Source organism: Chiloscyllium punctatum, chromosome 18 (genome assembly GCF_047496795.1).
Source record: "Chiloscyllium punctatum isolate Juve2018m chromosome 18, sChiPun1.3, whole genome shotgun sequence".
Taxonomy (NCBI): Eukaryota; Metazoa; Chordata; class Chondrichthyes; order Orectolobiformes; family Hemiscylliidae; genus Chiloscyllium; species Chiloscyllium punctatum.
This window is the reverse complement of record NC_092756.1, coordinates 91,161,191-91,186,755: the sequence shown is the minus strand read 5'-3', so window position 1 is coordinate 91,186,755 and position 25,565 is coordinate 91,161,191. Positions and strand designations below refer to the sequence as shown.

The 25,565-nt window shown below is 44.8% G+C and overlaps 1 protein-coding gene across 3 annotated transcripts; it reads right to left on the bottom strand.

The window, feature by feature from the left end:
* Nucleotides 1-1,892: 1,892 nt before the first annotated feature.
* On the bottom strand, nucleotides 1,893-23,589 carry LOC140489323 (transcription factor Spi-B-like). Of its 3 annotated transcripts, none has more exons than XM_072588749.1 (6): nucleotides 23,476-23,589; nucleotides 13,304-13,328; nucleotides 10,004-10,097; nucleotides 8,286-8,482; nucleotides 6,412-6,526; nucleotides 1,893-3,883 (listed from the first exon to the last, which is right to left on the bottom strand). In XM_072588749.1, the coding sequence occupies exons 1-6, from the start codon at nucleotides 23,496-23,498 to the stop codon at nucleotides 3,564-3,566; spliced, it is 774 nt and encodes a 257-aa protein (XP_072444850.1). In that variant the 5' UTR covers nucleotides 23,499-23,589; the 3' UTR covers nucleotides 1,893-3,563. The 3 variants fall into 3 exon arrangements, with proteins under 3 accessions (XP_072444850.1, XP_072444849.1, XP_072444848.1); XM_072588748.1 differs by having other exon boundaries at nucleotides 6,361-6,523; nucleotides 23,476-23,588; XM_072588747.1 differs by having other exon boundaries at nucleotides 6,361-6,526; nucleotides 23,476-23,586.
* Nucleotides 23,590-25,565: the final 1,976 nt, after the last annotated feature.

Here is a 25,565-nt window from a genome sequence, read left to right as displayed (position 1 = left end):
CTCTGGTTTTCCTTAGTAACCTCTGAGCCAAGTCCATTTCCCCTTTGCACGTCGAACTTTCCTGCTGACTTCGCTAATTAATCCCAAGTTCCTCATTCTGAAACTCGTGATGCTTGGTTTCGAAGTCCTTGCACACACTCTTAACACCCAACTTTTGATTCTTTTCTCAAACTTGTAGTTTTCCATTGCCTACGTCTACAGCTTTCGATAAAACAGGATCCCTGGGGGAAAGGGAGGGCGAAGGGGAGACGGGAAGAGGAGGAAGTGGGGAAAGTATGGAAGGAGACAGAAAGGGAGGAGGAGGGGATTTGGGGAAAGACACAGGGGGTGGGGATAGGATCCAGATTGAGCTCTGATTGTGGAGGGTCTGCAGAACTTATTTGGATTAAATGCAGTACAGAAACCAAACAGGGCCTTGGCAAACCTCAAGTGCCTTCCTCGTACGAGAATTAGGACTGAGGTACAAGGGGGCAGCAGCTTTCTCTGGGACCGTGATTTCTCCCCTTCCTTCTCCAACTTGACCCCAGTTGATAGAGTCAGATATAAAGGGAATTAGAGGCTATGAGCAAAACACAGGATTGAGACAGTGGAGTCTTGGTAGTGTCACTGAACACTGGGGATATGGGTTTAGATCCCCCCAGTATAGCTGGTAGAATTTAATTTCAATTGATAAAATCTGAAATATAGAAGTATTCTTGTCCAACCCAGCCTGACCACAGCAATGTGGTCTCCAAAATGGCCTAATAGTCACTCAGGTCAAGTATTTATAGAGAGCCCCCATGTGACCGATATGATCACATCCAATCCATCACATACAGGGCTGTGGGGGTCAAATGGACTGCTGCTGCTTCTAGTTATTATGACTGCAAAATAAAAGAAAGGTTGATGGGCAGAGAAGCAAACGGTCTGTTTCATGTCTCTCATTTATAAAACAAGTGAAAAGTTTCCAAAATAATGGTGATCCTACCGTTGTGCTTTTGAAAAGAATAACAGAGATCAGCTCCTGCTATGAAAATTAGAGGATTTTTATTTTCCTTTTAATTCTGTTCAACAGCCAAACATCCCACAACATCTGGTCCTGGTCTGTTAGTATCAACTAACATTTCTTCTATTTACATTTATTTACATGAGGGTTATTGTGGGGATAATGGTACCCGCAGTTGTGCTGGCACCCAGCACCATTGTAGCGCCAGGCAATGACTGGCAGAATAGGACTGCCAAACCCACACACACGCTCGCGTACACAACTCATACACAGTCATACCCCACAAACACATGTACTCATTCACAAATTACATACATACATTGCACACACAAACAAGCTCATGTACACAACTCATACACAGACATGAGCTGAAAATGTGTTGCTGGAAAAGCGCAGCAGGTCAGGCAGCATCCAAGGAACAGGAGAATCGACGTTTCGGGCATCACCGAAATGTCGATTCTCCTGTTCCTTGGATGCTGCCTGACCTGCTGCGTTTTTCCAGCAACACACTTTCAGCTCTGATACTCCAGCCTCTGCAGTCCTCACTTTCACCTCATACGCAGACACATACCACACAAACACATGTACTCATTCACAAATTATGCATACACACCACACACATACAATGGCCACATCAGCTACACTGGGAGGCTGGACATTCCTGATGTGTGTAACACAGTTTTCCAATGCATTGAACGGTGTTTAAAAAAGCAACAGACAAAAATATTTGGGCTTCAAAACAACTCGATTCAGCGCACACAATCTACACAAGATAAAAACCAAGGTCAGAAACCGCGCGGGCACCTCCTCGGACACTTTACAGATTCTTCTCAAGCACCCAGTGCACCATTCCCCCCCCCCCCCCCCACCCATCCCACCCATCCCACCCATCCCACCTCCCCTGTTACCAACTCCAACCCCACCTCCCCTCCCTCATCTTCACCTGCTTTGCTTTCAAAATATATACAGATACATCTTAAACTTTCTGAAATGTGTTTAAGGAAATTAATTTTGCTTCCCCAAGCACGGCGCCATTCCATTAATGCTTTCTGTGGGGTGCAGCCTTTGACGTCGCTTTGGGAAAGAGAAATGCACTTTCTCACTGCAGCTTGCAGGCGCTAACCTGCCTCTTAACAAAAAAAAACGGAGTCTTTAACATAAAATTTACAACAAAAGCACGCTTTCTAAAATAAACAGAATACTGCAATGGGACGAATCGGCCCCCGCTTGATTGGTACCCCATCTGCCAACTTAAACATCGACTCCCTGCATGGCCGACGCGCGGTTTACCATCCACACGATGCACTGCAGTAAAGCTCATCTGGCAGCACCTGCTGACCACACAACCTCTACTGTCCAAATGGACAAGGGCAGCAGAAAACCTGCGAATACCCCTCCAAGCCACACGCCATCCCGACCTGGAATGTTCCTACAGCGTCACTGGGTCAAAATCCTGGAACTCCCTTTCTGACAAATTGCCACTGCACACCACAACCTTCTCCAGGGTCATGACTGGTGGACAATAAATAAAACACTGGCCTCACCAACAAATGCCTCCTCCCATGAAAAAAGAATGAAGGAAAACAAAAGGAGAACACAGCAAAGCCCCTGGTTGGCTGCATTTCCCAAAAGGGCCATGTGTGTTTGGGTCTTAGCTCGTCACGACCTCTCCAGGATCATTGCTCCACCCAGTTGAACCTCCAGCCCTACAGCTTCAAGCAGCACTTAGTCACGACAAACCCTGCAGGTAGTGCCTTTCATCAACGGGATTCAGGAAGCTGACGTCCTCCAACCGAAAGCAAGGGGGAATCTGATCATTTTAACTTGTCCACCAACACTCCCAAAGCCTGCACCCTCATACTGATGGAGGGCAGATAGTGAGCACAGGCCAAAAGGTATAAACAGAGGCTCTCTTCTGCCAATCAGCAAGATAGTGATGGATCCGTATCTGTATTGGGCCCCAGCTCTGCATTTCCTAATATCCTGAGCCAGCAGCGCCCATTTCAGATGAATTGAGCTACCGCTGGGCTGCTTTTGTGCAGGGAATTTATTCTCATGGAAGTGAAGCTTTTCCTAAATTTTCTCCAATGGATATGTCCCCAGGCCCTGGAAACCCCTCTCCCCAACCCTGCCCCAAACCCCCAAGCAGTGGAAAAGTGTTCTCTCCAAAGCACAGAGGTTTGTAATGAACGTCCTTTCAAAGTTCTCCTGTAAATGGCTCCCTCAACCAGCCTGAGCCCCCTGGGGGGGGAGGGAGGGAGGGAGGGACGGGAGGTAAAATGAGGGGCAATCTCCTTTTGGGTAATCAGTGGCCTTCAGAGGTTTTCTGGAGAAACAGAACGGGCTGCACAGCTCTATTGGGAAAGCAGCAGGTAGCGTCCAGTTTGTGAGCCTCGGTATGTCTCACATGGACAAGCGATGGGCATTCAACAGCACTCTCGAAAACCAAGGCAGAAACACAACGCAAAAACAAGGAAGTAAGTGCAGTGTCAAGCCCAGCCTTCACGTCTTAATAAACATCGACAGTCCAAGATGGAAGAGTCCAAAAGGAAAGGGAAAAGGGCCCCCTCCCCCGACTTTACGGCAAATAGCTGGTTTTACATTCAGATTTCTTCTGAGAGAGCAGCATGCCATCAAATTGGTAGGTGAGCTTCTTCTTGATCTTGCGGATCTCGCCAGTCTTGCCGTAGTTCCTCAGGGCCCGCGCCATCTTCTGGTAGGTCATCTTCTTGCGGTTGCCCTTCTGCATTCCCCAGCGATGAGCCAGCACCTCCTTGTGCTTGGAGGAGAACTGGAAAGTGCCCTTCTCACGGTCCACCCACCAGACGCAGTCCCGCATGTCCCCACTCTTCAGAAGCTCCAGCAGGAACTGATAGAGGCGCACCTTCTTCCGAACACCTGCACAAATTGGGAAGTACATTAGTCATATGACTCAAGAGGGCCTCCTGTGTCAAGAGACAAATTTAGCAAATGCTGTCTGGAGTTTGAAGGGGCATTCCATAGAGTCATAGAGATGTACAGCATGGAAACAGACCCTTCGGTCCAACTCATCCATGCTGACCAGATATCCTAAATTAATCTAGTCCTATTTGCCAGCTCTTGACCCATAACCCTCTAGTCCCTTCCTATTCATACACCCACCCAGATGCCTTTTAAATGTGGTAATTGTACCCAGCCTCCACCCCTTCCTCTGACAGCTCACTCCATACATGTACCACCCTCGTAAGAAAAAGTTGCCCCTTAGATCCCTTTTATAGCTCTCCTCTCTCATCCTAAACCTTTGCCCTCTAGTTCTGGACTCTCCCACCCAGGGAAAAGACTTTGTCTGTTCACCCTATCCATGCCCCTCATGATTTTATAAACCTCTATAAGGTCACTCCTCAGCCTCTGATGCTCCAGGGAAAACAACCCCAGTTTATTCAGACTTTCCCAATAGCTCAAATCCTCCAACCCTGGAGAACATCCTTGTAAATGTAAGAGTTCCTCCTGCTCTCAGCCAAACTGGAGGGATGTGCAAATTCATCTGCCTGTTTGGCTACACTACCCATGGGCCTGCAGGTCCCAGAGTGGGACTTGAATCCCAACCTTCTGGTTTGTAAACAGGGACTCTACCCACTGCACCACAGGACCCCCTGATGGAAGGGCAAGATGGTTTGGCAATCACAAGCTGGAGCATCAGCACAAGAGGATGACAGGGTCTGGTCCCTTGAGGATGATCATGCAACAAACAAGAAAATTGTTGGAGGGGAGTTGGAGGATATCATTAACCGGTGGGGATGGGTTTAGGTTCAGGTGTGAGCTTCCACCACTGCCAAATAGGCAGAAGGAATGGATAAGGTAATGGTGCCATGTGGGAAGGGAGGTAGTGAGATCATAAATGGAGGCAAAAGGGTGGGGTGGTGTAGTATTGGCTGAGGGAGACTGGGGCAGAATCTTTGGCATCCCGTTACCAGACTCAGCACCTTTAGGAACAATGGCTCCAAAACGAGGAACACCACCCAGTGAAATCAATTCCTTCCAAGAAAGGAAAAGGGTGCTGGACTGCTGAAATTAATTTTTAAATGGCAACATTGACCATTTATTTAGAAATAGCTTTCAATTAGTTGTACTTCAAAGAGCGAAAATGGGAGATGTGGGAAGCGGTGATAAAGTTACCAAGGCCAAAGTGAATGTTATGGGAACATGCGTTCAAATCCACCACAGTAGACTCTCCAATCCAGGGAAAAGACTTTGTCTGTTCACCCTATCCATGCCCCTCATGATTTTATAAACCTCTATAAGGTCACTCCTCAGAGTCTACCAAGAAGAATTTAAATTCCATTAATAAAATGAGCGCTGGATGCTAGTTTCAGTAATGGCACAATCACTAATTGTTGTAAAAGTCCATCTGGGTCATTAGGAAGGAAATCTGTGTCCTGACGTAGTCTTGACTACATGTGACTCCAGACCCAAGCCAATGTGGTTGACTCTTAACTGTTCTCCGAAATAGCTGATCAACCCACTCAGTTCAAGGGTAATTAGGGATGGCTAACAAATGCTGGCTTCGCCAAAAGATGTTCACAAAGACAAACAGCAACCCAATTCCACATTGGATTCTTCTGGAATTAGCCAGAAGTTCAACTGGGCACTCACCCAACTTTGACAAACCAACTAAGCCTTTGCTACTTTCCTCACTCCGAGTCGAGCAAAGCCAACTCTGTCACGGTTGACTGCACTAACTGGTAGGAAATGTCAGTTTTCCTCCCCTAACCCCATCCCCACTGCCAACCCAGCAAAACTGGCAGCAGCTGGATTTCATAATTTAATTTGGGATGGAGGAGGATATGGAGACACAAGTCTTTGCCAGGAGACTGGCACCCAGCTCAGGGGACTAACATTTCTATTTCCAGCATCCCCACTTCATCACAGCACCATGACTCTTTATTCACATTGTCAAGTGCCCATCAGTATCTTGCAGTCTCTCAAACTCTCCTTCGCAGACTTTCTGTCTCTCTTCCCTCCCTTCCCCATTTTTCTCACCCTTTCTTCCATCCCTTCCCCCTTTCCACTCTCTTGCCTCCCTTATTTCTCTCCCCTCTCTCTCCCCCACCCCTTCCCTCTTTCTCTATCCCCCCTCCCCTACCTTTGTCTCCATCTCCCTGTCTCTCTCTTTCCCCTCCCCTCTCTCTTCCTCAGTCTTTCTCTGGCTCTCTCTCTCTTTCTTTCCCTCCCTTGTTCTCTCTCCCTTCTCCTTTCCCACCTCTTTCTCTCTCTCTCCCCCACTCTCTCTCTCTCCCCCACTCCCTCTCTCCCCCAGAAGTGAACACAATACTCCATTCACTAACTGACATCCTCTCAGATTCTTATGTTGACCTGTCATCAGGGCCTGCACTGACCTCCATCGTGCGTGGACGACTCTCTGGGAGGGATATTCTCGTCAAACTCACTGTCAGAAACCTCCAGCACGGGGCTGCCGAGGTTATAGTCATCATCCTCGGATATCGAAGGGCTTGACAAATCGGTGGGTGTCTGGAAGGAAGGGTACAACATGGGGAAAACCTGCTGGGGAGGGAAGTGCGAAAGAAAACAGAAAAATAAAATCCCTGTGCCAAAAATCCATCAGGACAATGCATTAAAAATGACAAATAATAGACATACAAGATTAAAAATCGAAAAGAACAGCGCAAATAAAAGAGCTGAGAGAGAAGCTCAAAGAAAGAGAGAGAGAGAGAGAGAGAGAAAGAAAATGTTATTTATTTTAAATTAGCAACAGCTTTGGAAGTTTCTCATTTCATGTATGTTCCCGTTGATTCCCAGTGGTGCAGTGTTTACCTCCCAGCTGCATCATTCTGTTGGTCCATCTTTCACTGCAACACTGGGAGCAGGAACTGGCAATGAATGTTCTGCCAATCCCCTGAAAAACGTTTACAGCTTTACCTTGAACAAATATGCTACATGATGGGAAAAGGCATAAATCACCCCTTGTCATCTCTCTCTCTCTCAAGCCTTTCTCTTTCTCTTCACACATTTTATTACCTCTTTTTCCCTTCTAAAGTGCTTGTTTCTCCAGTAAATAATATCCAAAATCTAAAGACAAGATAGTTATAGAGTCATACGAAATGGACCCTTTTGTCCAACCAGTCCATGCCGACCAGAATCTCAAACTAAACTAGTTCTGCTCAATTCCCTCCCAGGTTTCCCTCTAGAACTTGACTCTTTCATACGTGGATTGTCTCAAAATCTGCCCTTTCCTTTCCCCGCCCTGAAAAAGACAGAGGAAAATCTGAGGTTCTGAAATAGAAACAGAAATTGCTGGAGAAACTCAGCAGGACTGACAGCAGCTGCAGAGAGAGAGAGAAAAACAGAGTTAATGTTTCAAGTCGGATGTGACTCTTCTTCACAACTGTGTCGTCAATGTCATCAATTCTGGAGAGGAATTGTACTGGACTTGAAACATTATCTTGGCTTCTCTATTCTCTAGCTACGGCCTATCCAGATAGTTATGAAGGTTCGCCTTAGCTGCCTGCTTTTTAACTCAGTACCCCTATTTATGATGCTCAAGATTCAATTTACTCTGCTAACCATTCTTTTGCTACAGTTTCCACCTGCCCCACTCAGTTGACTGGATGACTGGCTTGCGATGCAGAGTGATGCTAACATCACAGGTTCGATTCCCGCACCAGTTCAGATAACCACCTTCGCAACCTGTCCCCTTGCCTGAGGTGTGGTGGCCCTCACGTTAACACGTCAATTGTCTCTCAGTCTCGCCTCTAACACAACAGCAATGTTACACAGCTGCCTTATTTAGAATTAGAGCCCTTACAGCCCAGCAAGTCCACACTGACCCTCTAAACAGTAGACCCATTCCCCATGTTTCCCCTGACTAATGCACCTAACATCACGGGCAATTTAGCCCAGCCAATCCACCTAACCTGCACATCTTTGAATTGTGGGAGGAAACCCATGCAGGCGCAGGGAGAATGTACAAACTCCACACAGTCGCCCGAGGCTGGAATTGAACCTGGGTCCCTGGCGCTGTGAGGCAGCAGTGCCAACCACTGAGCCACTGTGCTACCTGGTGCTGCACTCTTTAAAGATTCATACACATGAACTCCCAGATCCCTCTTTCCCTCCATGCTCTTTAAGACGGTGCCATTAGATGGATATGGCCGGTCCCCATTCCTTCTGTCAAAACGCATTAGTTAGACTCCATCTGCCCATGCTGCAGGGCTCTCCATATCAGTTTGCGGTCCATTAGTAACATCGCCACCCCTTGCCACACTGACAAGGTTGGTGCTATTGGCCCATTCCGAAATGTTACCTGGTTGTAGTCCTCCTCCAGTGGGCAGGTGCTGTGGTTTGGCAGTGAGGGCTCTGGAGTGCTGACAACCTCCAGTGGGAACTGTGGGTACAAACTCTGCAAGTGTGAGACTGCCACATTCTGAAGCTGGGTGAACTGTCCCCCGTCGAAATGCTCATAGCTCAGGCTGTGATGTTCAGAGCCCGTCCAGTAATGATCTAAACAGAGAGAAGCAGCTTGTCAGGAGGGACACCTTGGATACTCCTAGAACATTATTGCCCTTAGACCCTGCGCTCAGTCTCACCAGCCACCTCCAACACCAGTCAATAATTCAACATGCAGGCCACAATATAGACAGGATTAAACTAGGTCTCTGACAGGGTGAACAAAACAACACATGCACTGTTGAAACAGAACTTGCATGATATTACTTTTAATCTTTCACAGGATGTGGGCATCATTGGCTAAGCCAGCATTTACTGCCCATCCCTAATTGCCTCCAGATGTTGGAGGAGCGCTGCCGTCCATATGGTTCAGGGACATTCTCTGTTCTGTTAAAGAGGGACTGCCGGGATTTTGACCCAGTGACAGTGAAGGAAAGGCAAATTTATTTCCAAGTCAGAATATTGGGGTGGCTTGGAGGGGAACTTGCAGATGGCAGTGCCCTCTTGTACCCTTCTCAATAGTAGCAGTCATCGGTTTGGAAGGTGAGGAAGGAGACTTGGTGAGTTGCTGTCGTATATCTCGTACATGCTGCACACCAGTACTACCGTGCATCAATGGTGAAGATGTGAGGCAGCTGCTTTGCCCTGGATGGCAGTGAGCTTCTTGAGTTGGAGCTGCACTCTTCCAGACAAGTGTATGGCACTCTGTCATACTCCTGACCTGTGCCTTATAAATGATAGGCAGGCTTTGGGGAGTCAGGAGGTCAGTAACTTGCTGCAGAACACTCAGCCTCATCCTGCTTCATGGCCCTGTTAGTTATGTGGCTGCTCCAGGTAACTCTCTGATGGATGAAAAGGTGCCATGGGATAAGGTGATGATAATGACAATCTTCTCAAATATAAACACATTGTAACCTTTTGCTTTTAATGTGCAGAATATTCTCTCCTTGAATTATTAAATATTTAAATGAATAAGAAAGTCATATCAAATTTACAGCAGAGAGACAGGCCATTTGGCCCATCAGGTCTGTGTCATTGTTCATGTCCTACTCAAAACTCCTCCCAGTCATCTTCATCTCACCCGGTTTAGTGAGCCCGGAACTTTAACTATCGAGGTGGATATGGACAGCAGATACTTAGGAAAACCATCACATGAAAGTTCCCCACCAAGCCACTCACCATCCTTACTTGCAAGTATAACGTTCTTCTTTCACTGTTGCAGAGCTAACAGCCTGAAATTACCTCCCTGTGGATGCACCAATACTCTGAATTCAGCTGGCCCACCACTAACTTCTCAAAGGAGAACCAGGTACTTGGAATACATGTTGGATTTGGTAGCGGTGCCCTTATTTCTGAAGACTGATTTTTTTTAAAAAATGGTATTCAAGAGCTCCTTGTAGCCCATGAGTCAAGTCTTCCTGAACTGCAAGGCTCTTGTATTAGCTCGGAGCTGAACTGGGCTCTCAGTCCCAGTGACGAGACAGGAAGTGATGATACATTGGGAGAGTCCAATTGCTAGCAAAGAGGTTAAAAAAAGGCCTTCTTTCAATATGCATCAACATCCAAATCACTGACCTGTAGGTTGCTCTGGATCAGCAACGTAGTAGGAACAAAAAGAAGCTGGATGCTTGCTGTATGTATCTGTTTCATATGACACTGCATCAGGATACTGTAGAGAAGAGAACGGTCAGGATTATTCTAATTTTCACTTCATATCCCCATCCACCTCACTGTTTAGACTTCCTGTGACTTGCACTAATGCAGCACATTAACGTCTCCCGCTCCAGAAACACCACACACATTGAAACACCACACATACACCATCCCCATTTTCAGAGTCTTCAGCCAATCAGGTGCTGGCCGAACTGCAGAAACGACCACAATATGATCAACAGATAATTTGCTCACAGCTATCTCCCACAAACAACAGTTAAATAAGAGGAATCTGTTTTCAGAGACCAAAAAAATCAAGTGGTGGGAAAGCCCAGCGCATCTAGCCAACATCTGGGGAGACAGAAACAGAGAATTGGACTCAAGGCATTAAATCTGAAGTTTCTCCTTCTCTACAGATGCTGCAAGAGCTGCTGAGTTTCTCCAGCCATCTTAAACTCCAGCATCTACAGTTTTTGCTTTCATTACAGTTTTTAGCTTTACATTGGCCAAGGGGTCTAAATATTTTCTCAGGGTACTAGGAGGATGCCCCCTGATCTCCATCGCATTATTGGAGGTGGGACTCCTTACATCTGCCTGAGACTGTAGACAAGGTGTGCATCATTGGATCAAAACCCTGGAACTCCCTCCGTAACAACTCTGTGAGCAACAGTGGTTCACCACCACTTACTCCAGGGTGATTAGGGACAGGTAATAAATGCTGACCCAGCCAACGACACTGATATCCCAGAAAAGAATAATAAAAAATTATGATCTGATTCAGAACAGCAGTCTGGGTGCTTTCAGTTCCACAGTGGGCTGTGCCAGGTATGACCAAGGGCAATAATACTGGCTTACAAAAAAAAACAAATGAGGTGGATTTGTAAAAGCTCAGCTCATGTGTCCAAGTACATGGTGTCGACAGCTTATTTGAATTCTTCCAAAAGGAGGTGTCAGTGTTATCATAAATAGGCCTGGACAATCTTGGTTAATTAGTTAACTTTTGCGATAACTCAGGAGGTTGGTGACCAGAAGAAATAGCAACAGGAACAGGCCATGCGGCCTCTAAAGCCTACTCTTGCTATTCAATAAGACCGTGGCTGATTTGACACACTTCATGACCACTTCCCTACATTTTCCCCAACACCCTTGATTCCCCGACCAGTCAAGAGTCTATTTCAGCCTGAGTTCAACTCGTGCTCCCACCTGTTTCCTTTTCGTGTTCGTGCACATAGCACTTTCGACTGTTTATCTGTCACCCCAGGGACCCTCTGTACGGATGCACGTGGCCATGGTGGGGAGGGGAGGGGGTGATTAACAACTGGAGTGTGTCAGTGATTTGAATACAGAGTCTGGCCTCACCACCCAGTCTCTTGCCTCAATCCTGCATGTTTGACGGTGCCCAGTTCATAGAAAGTTACAATCCACTCAGCCACGCTTAGCGATGGTCTGAGCTACAATCTGCAGAGGTTGCTCCTGTTATTAGGTAGGGCCCTGTGAGGGCAGTCTGTTGATCATGTTCACTGTTCAGTCAGTCAATCAGCCTCCATTCAGAACTCCATCTGGTAACACTGCCGACTGGAAACTGGATGAGATTTGTATCCAATCGGATAACAATACTACATAGGAAGAGGCCATTCAGCCCATCACCTTGGTTACTCTCCCTTGAATGCTTCAGGCAATGTTTGAACACAACTGGACGACTATTTGAGATAGTCCAGTGCAGATCCAATTAAAAAGGACCCTCAGATAACAGTTAGACACAGGGTAAAGCTCTCCATGTTGTGTCTCAGTCCCCAGGCCCCCAAGCATTCATGGAACCAATGAGTGGTTACAGCAAGGAATTAGGCCATTTGGCCCATTGTATCTGTACTGGACTGCTGCAACAACTTACATTTATATAGCACCTTTATCATAGATAAATGTCTTAAACATTGTGCGTGGATTGTCATTAAATGAGTCCAAACAGCACTGCTGATAGCTCAGACAGGACAAGACTGGAGGAGTCCATGAATAGGTCAGCCATATCTTATTGAATGGTGGAGCAGGCTCGAAGGGCCAGGCGGCCTAATCCTGCTCCTGTTTCTTATGTTCTTATCAGTTTCCCTCGGTTGCTCTTGGTTTGAATCATCTGCCTGTCTGTACTTATCAAAAGCATAACAGGATCAAAGTTAATGAAGATAGAAGTGGTCAAGCTCCATGCTTTAAGTCAATGCAGTGTTTGATACAACTCATTATCTTAATGGGACGGCATAGGAGGATTGTTAGGAGTCAGTCAATCACATTGTTGTGGGTCTGGAGTCACATGTAGGCCAGCCTCAGTAAAGATGGGAGACTTCCTTCCCGAACAGAGTGTATGAGTGAGCCAGATGGGTCCATTACTGGCACCGGCTCTCTATTCAGACTTACTTAGAATATCTTTAATCAATTTATTCAGAGACGTTATGACACACCTCTGGTCTCCTTGTCTCAAAGACAGGGTTAAGATGGGTGCCCTACCACTGTGCCAAACAGGCTCCTCCAGATGTAATTAATAAAGTAACAACATTTAAATTGAGCATTCGGCTCTGTAGAATACAAGAAATGACGGAGCTGAGGGGTTTCAGAGAGGTATGTGACTTATACCAGCCAGTGTGCAGATAAAATCTCCAGCCAGATATTATAGATAGACTGGTCTGTTTTAGACCTAGTACATTAGGAAACTGTGGTGCAGCAGTAATGTCACTAGAACAGTAATCACAAGACCCAGGTATGAGTGTGGAAACATGGGTTCAAATCCTACCATGTCAGTGAGTAGAATTTTAAAGTTAATTCATGAATCTAGAATTAAAAGGAAGTTATTGCTGATTTTAAAATAAACCTTGTCTGGTTCATGAATGCCCCTTTAGGGAAAGAAATCTGCTGTTCTTTCATGGTCTGGCCTACATGTGACTCCAGACCCAGAAATGTGGTTTACTCTTAACTGCTCTTTGAAATAACTCTAACAAGCCTCTAAGTTCACAGGCAGTTAGAGATGGGCAATAAATGCAGGCATAAGAGAACAAAACAAACAGACAGTCAGATTTCTCAGACGCTCTCCAGTAGTTTATCTAATTCAGATTCATTTCTGCTCAGATATGGCAAAGTTGGCAAGTCTGAGCATATCAATTAAGGGTGAAAATATGTAAACATTCAATCGTTTGTAAAGAAAAGCACTCAAAACTTTTAAAGATGCATGATACTTACCAGAGAAATCTGTGATGGCTCAATCCTATGGAGAAGGAATAAAATAAGACAAATTAGAATGTTAGCCAAAATCAAAAGGTTCTGCTTAGACCCTACTCCTGGAATTAATACCCTGTGATGTCTGGCAGAGCGTGTGGCAAAACTGTACATGTGGCCTGCCACATGCCCCTCAAGAGAGAAAGAGTGGGAATGGGGAGTGAGGGGGAAGTAACAGGAGGGTGGCAGGGGCAGGCAGGAGGAGGAATACTTAAGGCTCTACAGCCCACGCAGCACTTCCCTATTATTTGGGAATTTGTGGCATTCACATTTTGAACAATAACAACAACAAGGCGTTTGGAAAAGTAAAGCTGTACTGTCGCAAGACACCATGTAGGTAAAGAAAAGCAAACAACTGCACATGGATAGCCCAGGAGTTGGTCCGGTTCACAATGCCCTCAAAGGCCAAAGAGTCAACACTGAATGCCCAGATTTACCACCACATGGCTGTCTTTGGCATCTGCTCATCAATGTCTCCAGCAGAGGAAGAGGGAAGAACTGGTAAAGGTGATGGGAAACATTACTTGGCATCAATCCAGAATGGAATCATACAGTTCAGGAGAAGGCCATTCAGTCCATCTTTCCTGGGTTAGTTTTGTTCATTTTCTTGCTCCATCTCTGAGCCAGGAAACCTGGGTTCAAGTCCCACTTGCTCCAGAGATGTATTGTGATATTTGTGAACAGTTTGATTAGAAAATATCTATAACCAATTCCCTATGAAAAAAAATGTCTCCTTTCTATGGGTTTTCTCTGACAATGATTTTAAACGTGTGTTCTCTGACCATTGATCCTCTTATAGGTGAGAATCATCCCTCCTAATCTGTGTAATCAGAACTTTTCATGATTTTGTCGACCTAGACTAAACTGGTCTCATGGGAGATGCCCCAGCTCCTCTAGTCCAACTAAATCAAGTAAGAGCTCACTAGCAATGGCAATGACTTTACGAGTTGAAACCCTCATACAGAGAGAATGTGTGAATGGGCCATAACCATTTCCATTACTATCCAGGAGCCAGCTCCCCCGTAATTGGAGAATGCTGGGTGGGGTCGGGACGTGGTAAATATTTGACTCCGCACGTTTGCATATATCAGGCATTCCAACCATTCCTCACCAGACTTGCTGAATAATTGACAGCAAGATTGCAATGGTTCACTCCATTGAGTGTTGCTTGAGTAAAGTGGCTCCTGCTTCAGAAAATTCAAAGAAATTAATAGGAAATGCGATTGGAATCAGACAAGATAAAAAGGGATGGGATTGATCTAAGTAAAATCAGCACAATTTCAAAATAGCAGTTCTTTTTAAGGGTTTCTATAATCACGATCATGTTCAAAGCAACGTTTAGGAATGTACGAACAGGAAAAAGAGTATTCACACCTTAAAGCCTACCCCTCCATTCATTTCGATCATCAGTGACCTGCATCTTATTTTCAGCTACCTGCCTTTGTCGCAGAACCCTGGCTTTGCAAGGTTGGTGCCAGAATTCATATTTCAGGCATGATTGAACAGTCTGAGGCTTATCTCTCCAGACAACATAAGTGAGGGGCAACGACCAATAGATAATGAAGGGATTCAACAAGGTTGGCAGGCAATTCCAATGGAACCATTTATTGAGACAGCATTTAGAAATGGGGGGATCGTTACAATGACCAGCAATGCTGCATTCCCAGAAAGCTCAATAAGCAAGTGAGGGAGACAGGAATGAAAACAAATATGGTGATAGGGTGAATTGAAGAGAGGTGGTTGGAGGCTCATCTGAAGCACCTATATTAGCAGGAAACAGTAGTAGAACTCCCAATTCCGTAAATTCAATGATTTTATAATCATTAACAAATCCAACAGGAAATTCAGCAGAAACTTTTTCTTTTAACCTAGAGAATGGCGAGAACACACTCGCACTTATTGAAATGGTGGCAGGAATCCTGAGCATCCTGAACCCATCCAATCTCTCTTCCTTTCCTTATTTCAATAGAAAAGCTTGCATTTTTAACCCCTGCCACTGAAGCACACTTTCCATTCGCACTACCGGAAGATTTAAAGGCAGAAAATCAGGTTGGAGGTCAGAGTCAAGGAACGCAACCATCATGTGAACCTTTCCCTTCCGCCCCCCACCCACGGTCCGAAAGATTTGTTGACTCACATGCAGCGAGACTCTCAGATGATTAAGACTCACACACACACACACACACACACATTACACATACACACACACACTACACACACACACACATTACACATACACACACATTACACATACACACAAAGAGGCATATATTACAGAATGCCTCCACTTGTATGAAACCACTAGGGTAAGTTCAGATCCACCTTCAAGATGAGAAAAGCTGCTGGGGACAAGATTCTCGCTTTCTCTGTCTGCTGGCTTTCAGGGTCATCATGTGAAATGAGACTCCCCCAGACTCCAGTTCAGGGGGAGGCTAGCATCTGTCATTCAATTGCCCATCTCACTCAGGATTGTGACGGGCAGAGCTGGGGTGGGAAATGGGTAATTTCCACATTGAGAGGTGAGGCCCATCCACTCGACAATTCCTTCGGTCACTAATGTCAATGACAGAAGGTGTGGTGTGTAGAGAGACATGTACAGTAATTGCCATTGGGATTAGCAATCATGGAAATTTCAACACAGAATTTCACACAGAGGGTCACAGCAAACAAGGAAGCCATTTGGCCCATCATGTCAGTGCCAGCACTCATAATGAACAGTTTTACAAGCTCTTGAATGGGATGTGGGCATCATTGCTGTTGCCAACATTTGTTGCCCATCTCTCATTTCCCTTGAACTAGGGCAGTTAAGAGTTAGCCACAATTTTGTGGGAGTGGAGTCACATGTAGGCCAGACCATGTAAAGACAGCAGATTTTGTTCTCTAAAAGACATTAGTGAACCATTTCAATAAAAATAGCAGTTACATGATTGCCATTAGACCAGCTTTTAAATCCAGACATTACAAATTCAACCATCTGCCACAATGGGATTTGAACCATCTCCACAGAACATTAGCACAGGCCTCTGCATCACTCGTCCAATGACATTACCACTATGCGACCAATTCACCTAATGCCAGCCCTCCACCTTCTGCCTGTAGCCTTGCACATTGTTCCTTTTCGGATATTAATCGAATTCCCTCATGAAAGCCTCAATTGAACATGCTGCGACCACACCCCCAGGCACTACATTCTAGACCCTAACCACTCACCGCGTGAAAATTTCTTGTGCCATCAATGCTTCTTTTGCCAATTCCCATCAATCTGCACATTCATATTCTTCATGATCCTCCTGAGCAGCAGCAATTTCTCCCTCTCCACACTGTCCACACCCCTCATGACTTTGAAGATCTCTCTCTAAACCTTCTCTTCTTCGACAAAAACAGACCCAACACCTCCAATCGATCTATCTAATGAAAGTAACTTAGTTTTCACTCAGTGTGTTGGCCCAGAGCAGAGAGAGTTTACATCTTGCATTTAAGCACTCAGAAGAGGAAAAGAGAAAATTAGAAATATAGGACATTAATTACACTTGAATCCTGCCCAATGATAGCTGAACTCCTCCCACTGGACTCTTGTATCAAGATTACACAGATTCCTTAAACATCAATATCATCTGCTTTCACCTCCCTCTCTTCTTCCCTCGAAGACTTCAACCTCAAGGTCTCATTGCAAAACAAGGCTCGACTGGCCAACCTTGGTTTGCTAGCCCTGGCAGTTGCCTATTCACAGCGGAAGCACACTCCAGCTGACCCCCTCATTGCTGTCAACACTAATTCTAATAGTTGCTAGTTATGTGCTTCAAGAGCAGGAAGCCAGGCTGATTACGAGACACAAAGCCCATTTATAGTAATCTTACCAGTACATCACGTGACTATGTCGATTAATTCTGAACCTAGCACTTTCTTGTTCTGAACGTCAACACGGTCAACTCAGGGTTAATCTACTCCATTCCAGCCCAGCGGCTGCAAATGCCAAATTCTGGAGACTGCTAATTGCTACTGTGTGCATCTTGATCTTAAAATTCCCATTCTTGTTTCAAATGTTTCCATGGTCTTTGCCCCTCCTTATTTAGATTAGATTCCCTACGGTGTGGAAACAGGCCCTTTGGCCCAACAAGTCCACGCCAACCCGCCGAAGAGTAACTCACCCAGACCCAGACTAATGTACCTAACACTATGGGCAATTTAGCATGGCCAATTCACCTGACCTGCACATCTTTGGACTGTGGGAGGAAACCGAAGCACCCGGAGGAAACCCACACAGACATGGGGAGAATGTGCAAACTCCATACAGGCAGGTGCCCAAGGCTGGAATCGAACCTGTGACCCTGGTGCTGTGAGGCAGCAGTGCTAACCACTGAGCCACCGTGCCACCCTAAAATTGTGAAATCTCTTGTGCTTCCCCAATAATGAATGTTTCGCCACTGTTGGCCATGCATTCAGCTGGCTGTGCCCAAACTCTGCCATTCCCTCCCTATACCTCTGCTTCCTTTAAGAGGCACCTTTAAAACTACCCCTTTGATCAAGCTTTTCATCATCTGACCTAACATACCCTTAAGAGGCTTGGTGTCAAACTTTGCTCTTTCTTAAAAAAAAAATTAATTCAGGGGATGTAGGTATCACTGACCAGGCTTCTATAGCTCATTCCTCAATGGCCAGAGGACAGTTACAATTCAACCACATTGCTGTGGGTCTGGAGTCATATGTAGCTGAAAATGTGTTGCTGGAAAAGCGCAGCAGGTCAGGCAGCATCCAAGGAACAAGAGAATCGACGTTTCGGGCATCAGCCCTTCTGCGAATCCTCTTACAAGGATGCCTTCCTTGAAGAAGCTCTCTTCCTCCCTCTACAAGGATTAAGATTCCTGAAGAAGTGCTGATGCCCTAAACGTCGACTCTCCTGCTCTTTGGATGCTGCCTGACCTGCTGCGCTTTTCCAGCAACACATTTTCAGCTCTGATCTCCAGCATCTGCAGTCCTCACTTTCTCCTTGGAGTCATATGTAGGCCAGACCAGGTTAGGATGGCAGATCATTTCATTCCTACAGGGCGTTAGTGAGTCAGATAGGTTTTTAAACAATAATCATCTGTGGTTATATGATCACCATAAGGCCAGCTCTGTATTCCAGAGTTTTATTGAATTTATACTTCACGTTCTGCCATGGTGGGATTCGAACCCACGAGTCCCAAATGATAGCCTGGGGTTAGAACATAGAACAGTACAGCCTTTCGACCCACCATACCTGTGTCAACCACGATGCGATTCTAAACTAATTCCATCTGCCTGCATTTGGCCCATCTCTCTCTATGTTCTGTTTGTTAGTGTGCCTGTCTAAATGCCTCAAACTCTACTATCTGCTTCGAACACCAACCCCCCACACTCCGGCACCTTCTGTGCTAAAACGTGCCTCGCACATCTCTTTTAAACTTTCCCCCTTCACCTTAAACCTACCATCCCTAGGATTTGAAATTTGCACCCTGGTGAAAAAAAGGACCCTGACTAACCAGGCCTCTCATGATTTGATACACTTCTATCAGGTCACACGTCAGCCTCCGACCCAGCCTCCACCCTCTCTGGATTAGTAACCTGCTGACTTAACCACGACCCCATTTCTTCCCCATGAAACACTTTGGGCCATTTCACTTGATGTTAAGGATGCAAGTTGTTGATTTTTAGAAATGGGGTCTTCCAGCTTGTTCAGGATAGTGACCTCCAGGACCATAGGCAAACAGCAGCCCACTGCACCATTAAAGACGGGGCAGGTATTGCTGATTCAGAAGGCTGCACGGTCAAACCTTTCCTTGTAGACTGCACCATATTAAATGAAACAGCAGCAATCACCCTGAGAAACAGGGCAAGAGGGAAGGACACGGAGTATCTCTGTGTCACACTCATTTACATTATCACACTCTGCCTCCACCATACACTCTCCTTGTCAAATACCATCTCTCATTGCCTCTCACACCCTCCCTGTCAAATATTGAACCTCTTTGCACACTCCCTAGCAAATACTGTCCACTTCCCTCTTGGTCCTTTTCAGACACCCTCCCTGTCAAATAATCTCATACATCTTCCTTAACAATTGACACAATTACTTAGTGATTAATTTGGCTTTTCTCCCCTTTATTCTTTCATCCCAAATTTTCCTTGAATTGAGTGGAATGCTAGGGCCATTTCAGAGGGCAGTTAAGAGTTAACCACATCACTGTGGGTCTGGAGTCACATGTCGGACATTAGTGAACCAGACGGTTTCAACAACTGATGACGATTGCCATGATTGCTGTTGTAGAGGCTAGCTTTATAGTCCAGATTTATTAATTGAATTTAAATTCCACCAGTGACCAGGATGGGATTTGAAACATATTAGCCTGCACCTTTGGATTACAAACCCAACAACATCACCATTACCTCTTTCCCTTCGAGTGCCCTTTCCTCTGAACTACAAAGTAAACCATCAAATTAAAAAAAAACAAGGATTGCTTTATCATTTTGGACAACATAACCAAACTTTATTATAAGCTTCCAGGACTGTGACCAATTTTCAAACATTTCTTAGTTGAAAATTATTTTTTTCCTCAGGATTTGAACATCACCAGTGAGGCCAGTCTGTGCTCACTGCTAGGAGATGGCAAGTGGAGAGATCATGAGGACCTCTTCTTTGCATTTTAGATAGGTCGACTCCCACAACAGTATCTGGTGGGAAATTAAAGATATAGGTGGGCCTTTCATCCAGTTACCTGGGATTATCTGCTGTGTTGGATAGCACAGTGCTACAGGATACAGCTGTAGTCGGAGACCATAGTATGTGAAGGCATAACATATGTTTTGTGGAGGCAATTTTACATTGCTTTTGATGATGAATAATATCCAAAACCCATTGCTACATTTGAGAAGTAATATTCTTGTCCAGTTGACCACAAAAACAGAGTGCGCAGTCATATGACAATTTACCCCCACTTCAGAAACTGCAATAAAGGGAAGTTTTACTCGTTGCAGTATTTATTTGCACTTTCCAATCAGTAAATTTCCTGCTTGTTCAACCATTCTGGGGTCATGATGAGAACTCCCATTCCCCTACCCAGTAAACACTATCACTCATAGGCCATATCAATAACTGGAAGACTACTGCCAGTCAAAAACAATTTTGTTTCGCCCTATGAGCCAGTCCATAGTGGCACTAAGATTCAACACCATGACATAACATAACTGTGTGTGTGTCTGTCTGTCTATGACAGCAACCTCAATTTAGTTTCTCAATTCAGCTGCACAAAGGCACAAAACAAGGCCAAACGTCTCCCCAAAAATGTGAGTCACCCTTTGGTGCCTCCTGGTAGCCAGCTTGGTGCATTGCTGGTGGGCTGCAGGACCTTTTAACTGACTTACTCTTGAAGGTGAGGAGGATTGAGAATTAGTTGAGAGTTGCTGTGTGTGGTCAATTAACAAATGCTTTGCACATTTCTTGAACTCTCCTTCATAACATTCAGTTTTGGAATTGTTCGGTATAATGTTCATTCAGTCGTGCAATTAGCCCAATATTACAGCTGGAAGAAGGACTCCGATGAGAGATGTAGTCCTTTATACTCTCACGTCTTCCCTCTCATCCTAGTGACTGCAGACTGACTACTGAAGATGGTGATTAGTGTTCAATGGATATGAAACAACTTGCATTTATATGCAGCCTTTGACATAGTAAGATCTGCTCAGAGGAGCAGTTATCAAACCATATCAGGGGCAGGTTTGCAGAAGCTTGACCAGAGATATTAAGGTGAATCTTAAAAGAGGGGCTGGATAGGTAGAGAGGTTTAGGGAAGGGATGGCACAGCAGTGTGGACGGTGGGCGGGCGGGGGGGGGGGGGTGAATGCAGGGGCTGGCACTGCCAATGGTGGAGCGATCAAAATCAGGGATGCCCAAGACACTCAAATAGACAGGGTGTCAGCTTCTCAGAGGATTGTGGGGCTGTCGAAGTTTGCAGAGAAAGGGAGAGACTAACAATTTGGTGACAATCACAAAACGTAAAATTCAAGGCAACTCCCAGCATGCGACACCAAGATGAGGAGATAGATTTGATCTGTGAAAGATGCACAAAGCTATAATTAAAGCATTGTTTTTTACTGTTAAGAAAATACACTTGTTTTGAAGAGTTTTACCCAAAACAAGCAGCATCAGAGGCAAAACAGCAGCATATGCACCTTTAGAACTGTTTGTAAAAAGTCATTATCCCATTGGTCTTCTGGGATTTGACAGTGGACAGATTGGATGCTGAGCTTCTTTAACCACAACAATGGCTACGCATCCAAAGTGCTTTGGAATGTCTTGTGGTTGTCACAGATGCTGCAAATAGTTCTCTCTCTGTAAACAACTGCCATAATCTGGCACACACAATTAATTTAAGTCACGGTTCAATATGGGGACAGGTGGCCCGGAAACAATTTTTGGTCATTTCAATAATTGGATCACCTTCAAAATTGCCTCTGACCCCTCCTTCATCTGAAGGCAGTCACTTGATAGAAGCTACTAGCACCCTTTTTGAGAATGAATGGAGCATAGTGGCATCTTCACCAATCATCCCTCTTCTAATGAGGGATTGCTGGATAGTGTGTGATTGGTGCCAACTGTTTGCGGACTGAGGCCAGGTACAACATCCTAAATTAGTTCAGCTGATATTACGGCTTGAGCCAGAGACTTGCATGTCTCTACAACTGACTAAACCATGCAGTTCCCAATTTGCCCACAAGGTGGAGGTAAAAGAAAAACCCTCCCTTCACTTTTTAATTTGTTAATCCTGAATTTTTTTCTTGTCTGATAATTTATTAACATTACAAAGCATCGAATAATACAGAAGCAAACCCAAGTGTTGCCAAGTTAGATGGAAAATCTGTACAACATATTTGTGACTGCAAAAAAATATTTTCGAGAAAGAAACCTCCACAAGAAACAAAAGCATATGCAAATACTTGTCTATTTATAATCACCGATATTAAATGATAAAACAAAACAGTTCATAAGAACACAATTCTCTTCCAGTGTTCTAGTAAAATTTCCCCTTCAACAAACATCATCAGAAAGCAGATTAACAGGTCAAGCTTGTTGCTATCTGTGGGAAGTTCCTGGCAAAGCATAATGTTGTATTTACTAACTTAAGTCTCTCGAATCTTCAAATCTAATTAATTATTGTGAACATGTGACATCGAAGAATGTGTCAATTAGTAGACTGTGTGTATCGATACTATCATAGTGTGCCTATACGTGACAGAAACACTATTTTCTTGCCTTACACTGAACTTAACCTTCTTGGCATAAACCCTGGCAATGTCAGGAATGTGATTGCTCATCACATTTGCTTATTTTCCTTCTCTTGCCGCCCCTTTAGTGCAAGAAAAGACGCAGAATTTATTCAAATTGTACAGAATGGTGCTCCAGATGAGAATGTTTTCACCAATTTAAAACATGCTAGAGATATCAGCTTCCAGCGTCCCAAAACTGCAGCTCCACAATCGAAAGCAGACAAATGGAACCTGTAACTCTGAGGTAACCAGTGTGAGTCAATTTATTTAGCCAGAACTCATTCGGCCAAGATTACAACTCGATTGACAAACAGACACCTCCATACTGTACACATAAACACGCAGCTCAGGAGTGCAACTATCTAGAGCAACCTATCAAAAAGATCATAAACATTTTGTCCTTAACTCCTATTCGAAACAATCCAATCTTCGAAGTTCAAAACGCGTTGATTATCATTCACTTTACTCCCCATGAAACAGCAACTTCACTCTTACTGAAACGCTATGAAACATTGCAGCCATAACTGACAGTAATCTTGGCACCCCAAGTCCATCTGCCAATTTTAAAAAATTACCCTTACAGCTAGATTCCTCGCACCGATTAAAAGTGTATCACTCCAAAAAAAAATGTTTTTAGACTCTCGCCATGACAATTTTTGGATGTTTCAAAATCATCTTTCAGTTCAACATTGGAAAAAAAAGTAAGCCTTAAACTTTATCTTTCTTTTTTTAAAGAAAAAGGGATGTTTTGGGGGTGTTAGGTTCATCTGGATAGGCCAGTGGGTTGATGCAGTGTTTAGTGGGGAGGCGTTTTAAATAGAGCTCTGGATTTTCCTATGTTTACAAGTACTTACTGCGGTGTTTCCAGTGTGTGCATGTTGGTGGACAGAGCGGTGCTTTATGAAGACGACCTCTTTGCTCCCGCTTCCTCTCTGAGTCCAGTCTGGTGTCGTTGCGTGCTTTTAAAATATCCATATGTAAGTGGGTGGAGCCTGTGGAGTTTATTTCAAAAATCCCCTTTTGCATTGCACAATCAACATTTCTGGGAGTTAAGAGTCTTTTGTCGGTTTTTGGGAAAGACAAACTGAAAAAGTTAAAAGTGCGAACGGAAAAGCTCCCCCTTTCCCAAAGAGCGAGAGAAACATTTATATTAGATTTTCCAATCATGTAAACTAGCCAGAATTGCAAACCAAATCGTCTCGCAAACTGTACTCGCGTCTGATTTCCCCAGTGATCTCAAGCCTCTGCTGCACTTGCTTTTCAATCCTCGCCCAGATGTGCACATTTTCCAGGGAATCCCTGCTGCAAAAATGTTCAGTGTCGATCCTACACCACGCCCCCTCCCAAATAAATAATGTCGCCGCCTCTCTCTCCCCCGCTGCAGACCACACTCTCACAGGAGCCCTCAGTGGATACTGTAAAGACAACACCTGTCTGGCCATCCTGGCCTTCAGTGGCTTCTATCATTGAAGAGTTTTGTTCACCACACAGACAATGGAAGAGAGTGTTGTGGCGCAGTGTCCCTACCTGAAAATGTGTGTTCAGATCCCACCTCAGGGCAGACTGCCACTGAAATCTGTCATAACCCATCCAAAGTGATTGATTTGAAGAAGTATTAGGAACGGGAAGGGAATCCTCTGCCTTTGGAAGCCCGGTCCACCTTTTGATAAGACAGTAACTGATTTCATTGTTCATTTTCCACTCTGTCCTCCTTGATTTCCTTAATTGCAGATTAATTACCTGTTATAGAGTCGTGGAGTTGAACAGCACTGAAACAGGCCCTTTGGTCCAACTCGTCCTTGCCAACTAGATATCCTAAATTAATCTAGTCCCATTTGCCAGCATTTAGCCCATATCCCTCTAAACCCTTCCTATTCATATATCCATCCAAATGCCTTTTAAATGTTGCAATTGTACCAGCCTCCACCACTTCCTCTGGCAGCTCATTCCATACACACACCACTCTCTCCATGAAAAAGTTGCCCCTTAGGTCCCTTTTATATCCTTCCCCTCTCGCCTTAAACCCAATTCGCCCAATCCATGAACCTCATGATTTTTTAAATGTCCATAAAGTCACCCCTCAGACTCCAGTGCTCCACAGAAAACAGTCCCAGTCTATATTGGAGAGGGACCAGCAGGAGGCTGTTGTACACACTGGATCTAATGACATAGGAAGGGAAAAGGATGAGATTCTGAAAGAACATAAGAGAGTTTGCCAAGAATTTAAAGAGAAGATCCTCAAGGGTAGTAATATCTGAATTACTCCTGGTGCTATGAGCTAGTGAGGGTAGGAATAGGAGGATAGAGCAGGTGAATGCATGGCTAAGGACCAGGTGTATGGGAGAAGAATTGCACATTTTTGGATCATTGAAATCTCTTCTGGGGTCAAAGTGACCTGGGGAGGGGGAGACCCAGGGAGACTAGTACAGGTGGGAAAAGGAGCAAGTCAAAGTCAAGGCAGGCAGGGACAAAGCAAAGAACAAGGTAGGACTGATAAATTAAACTGCATTTATTTCAATGCAAGGGGCCTAACAGGGAAGACAGATGAACTCAGGGCATGGTTAGGAACATGGGACTGGGATATCATAGCGATTACAGAAACATGGCTCAGGAATGGACAGGACTGGCAGCTTAATGTTCCAGGATACAAATGCCACAGGAGGGATAGAAAGGGGACAAGAGAGGAGGGGGAGTAGCGTTTTTGATAAAGAATAGCGTTACAGCTGTATTTAGGGAGGATATTCCTGAGAATATAACCAGGGAAGTTATTTGAGTGGAACTGAGAAATAAAAAAAGGGATTATCACCTTATTGGGATTGTATTATAGACCCCCCAATAGTCAGAGGAAAATTCAGAACAAACTTGTAAGAAGATTGCAGTTATCTGTAAGAATAATAGGGTGGTTACGGTAGGGGAGTTTAACTTATCAAACATAGACTGGGAC

Coding starts and splice junctions, on each gene's coding strand:
- LOC140489323 (XM_072588747.1), bottom strand. CDS start 23,498: ATGCACACACTGGAAACACCGCA. Junction 6,527..8,285: donor TGGAGGAGGACTACAACCAG/GTAACATTTCGG, acceptor TTCCCTCCCCAG/CAGGTTTTCCCCATGTTGTA. Junction 3,884..6,360: donor GTCGTCCACGCACGATGGAG/GTCAGTGCAGGC, acceptor CAATTTGTGCAG/GTGTTCGGAAGAAGGTGCGC.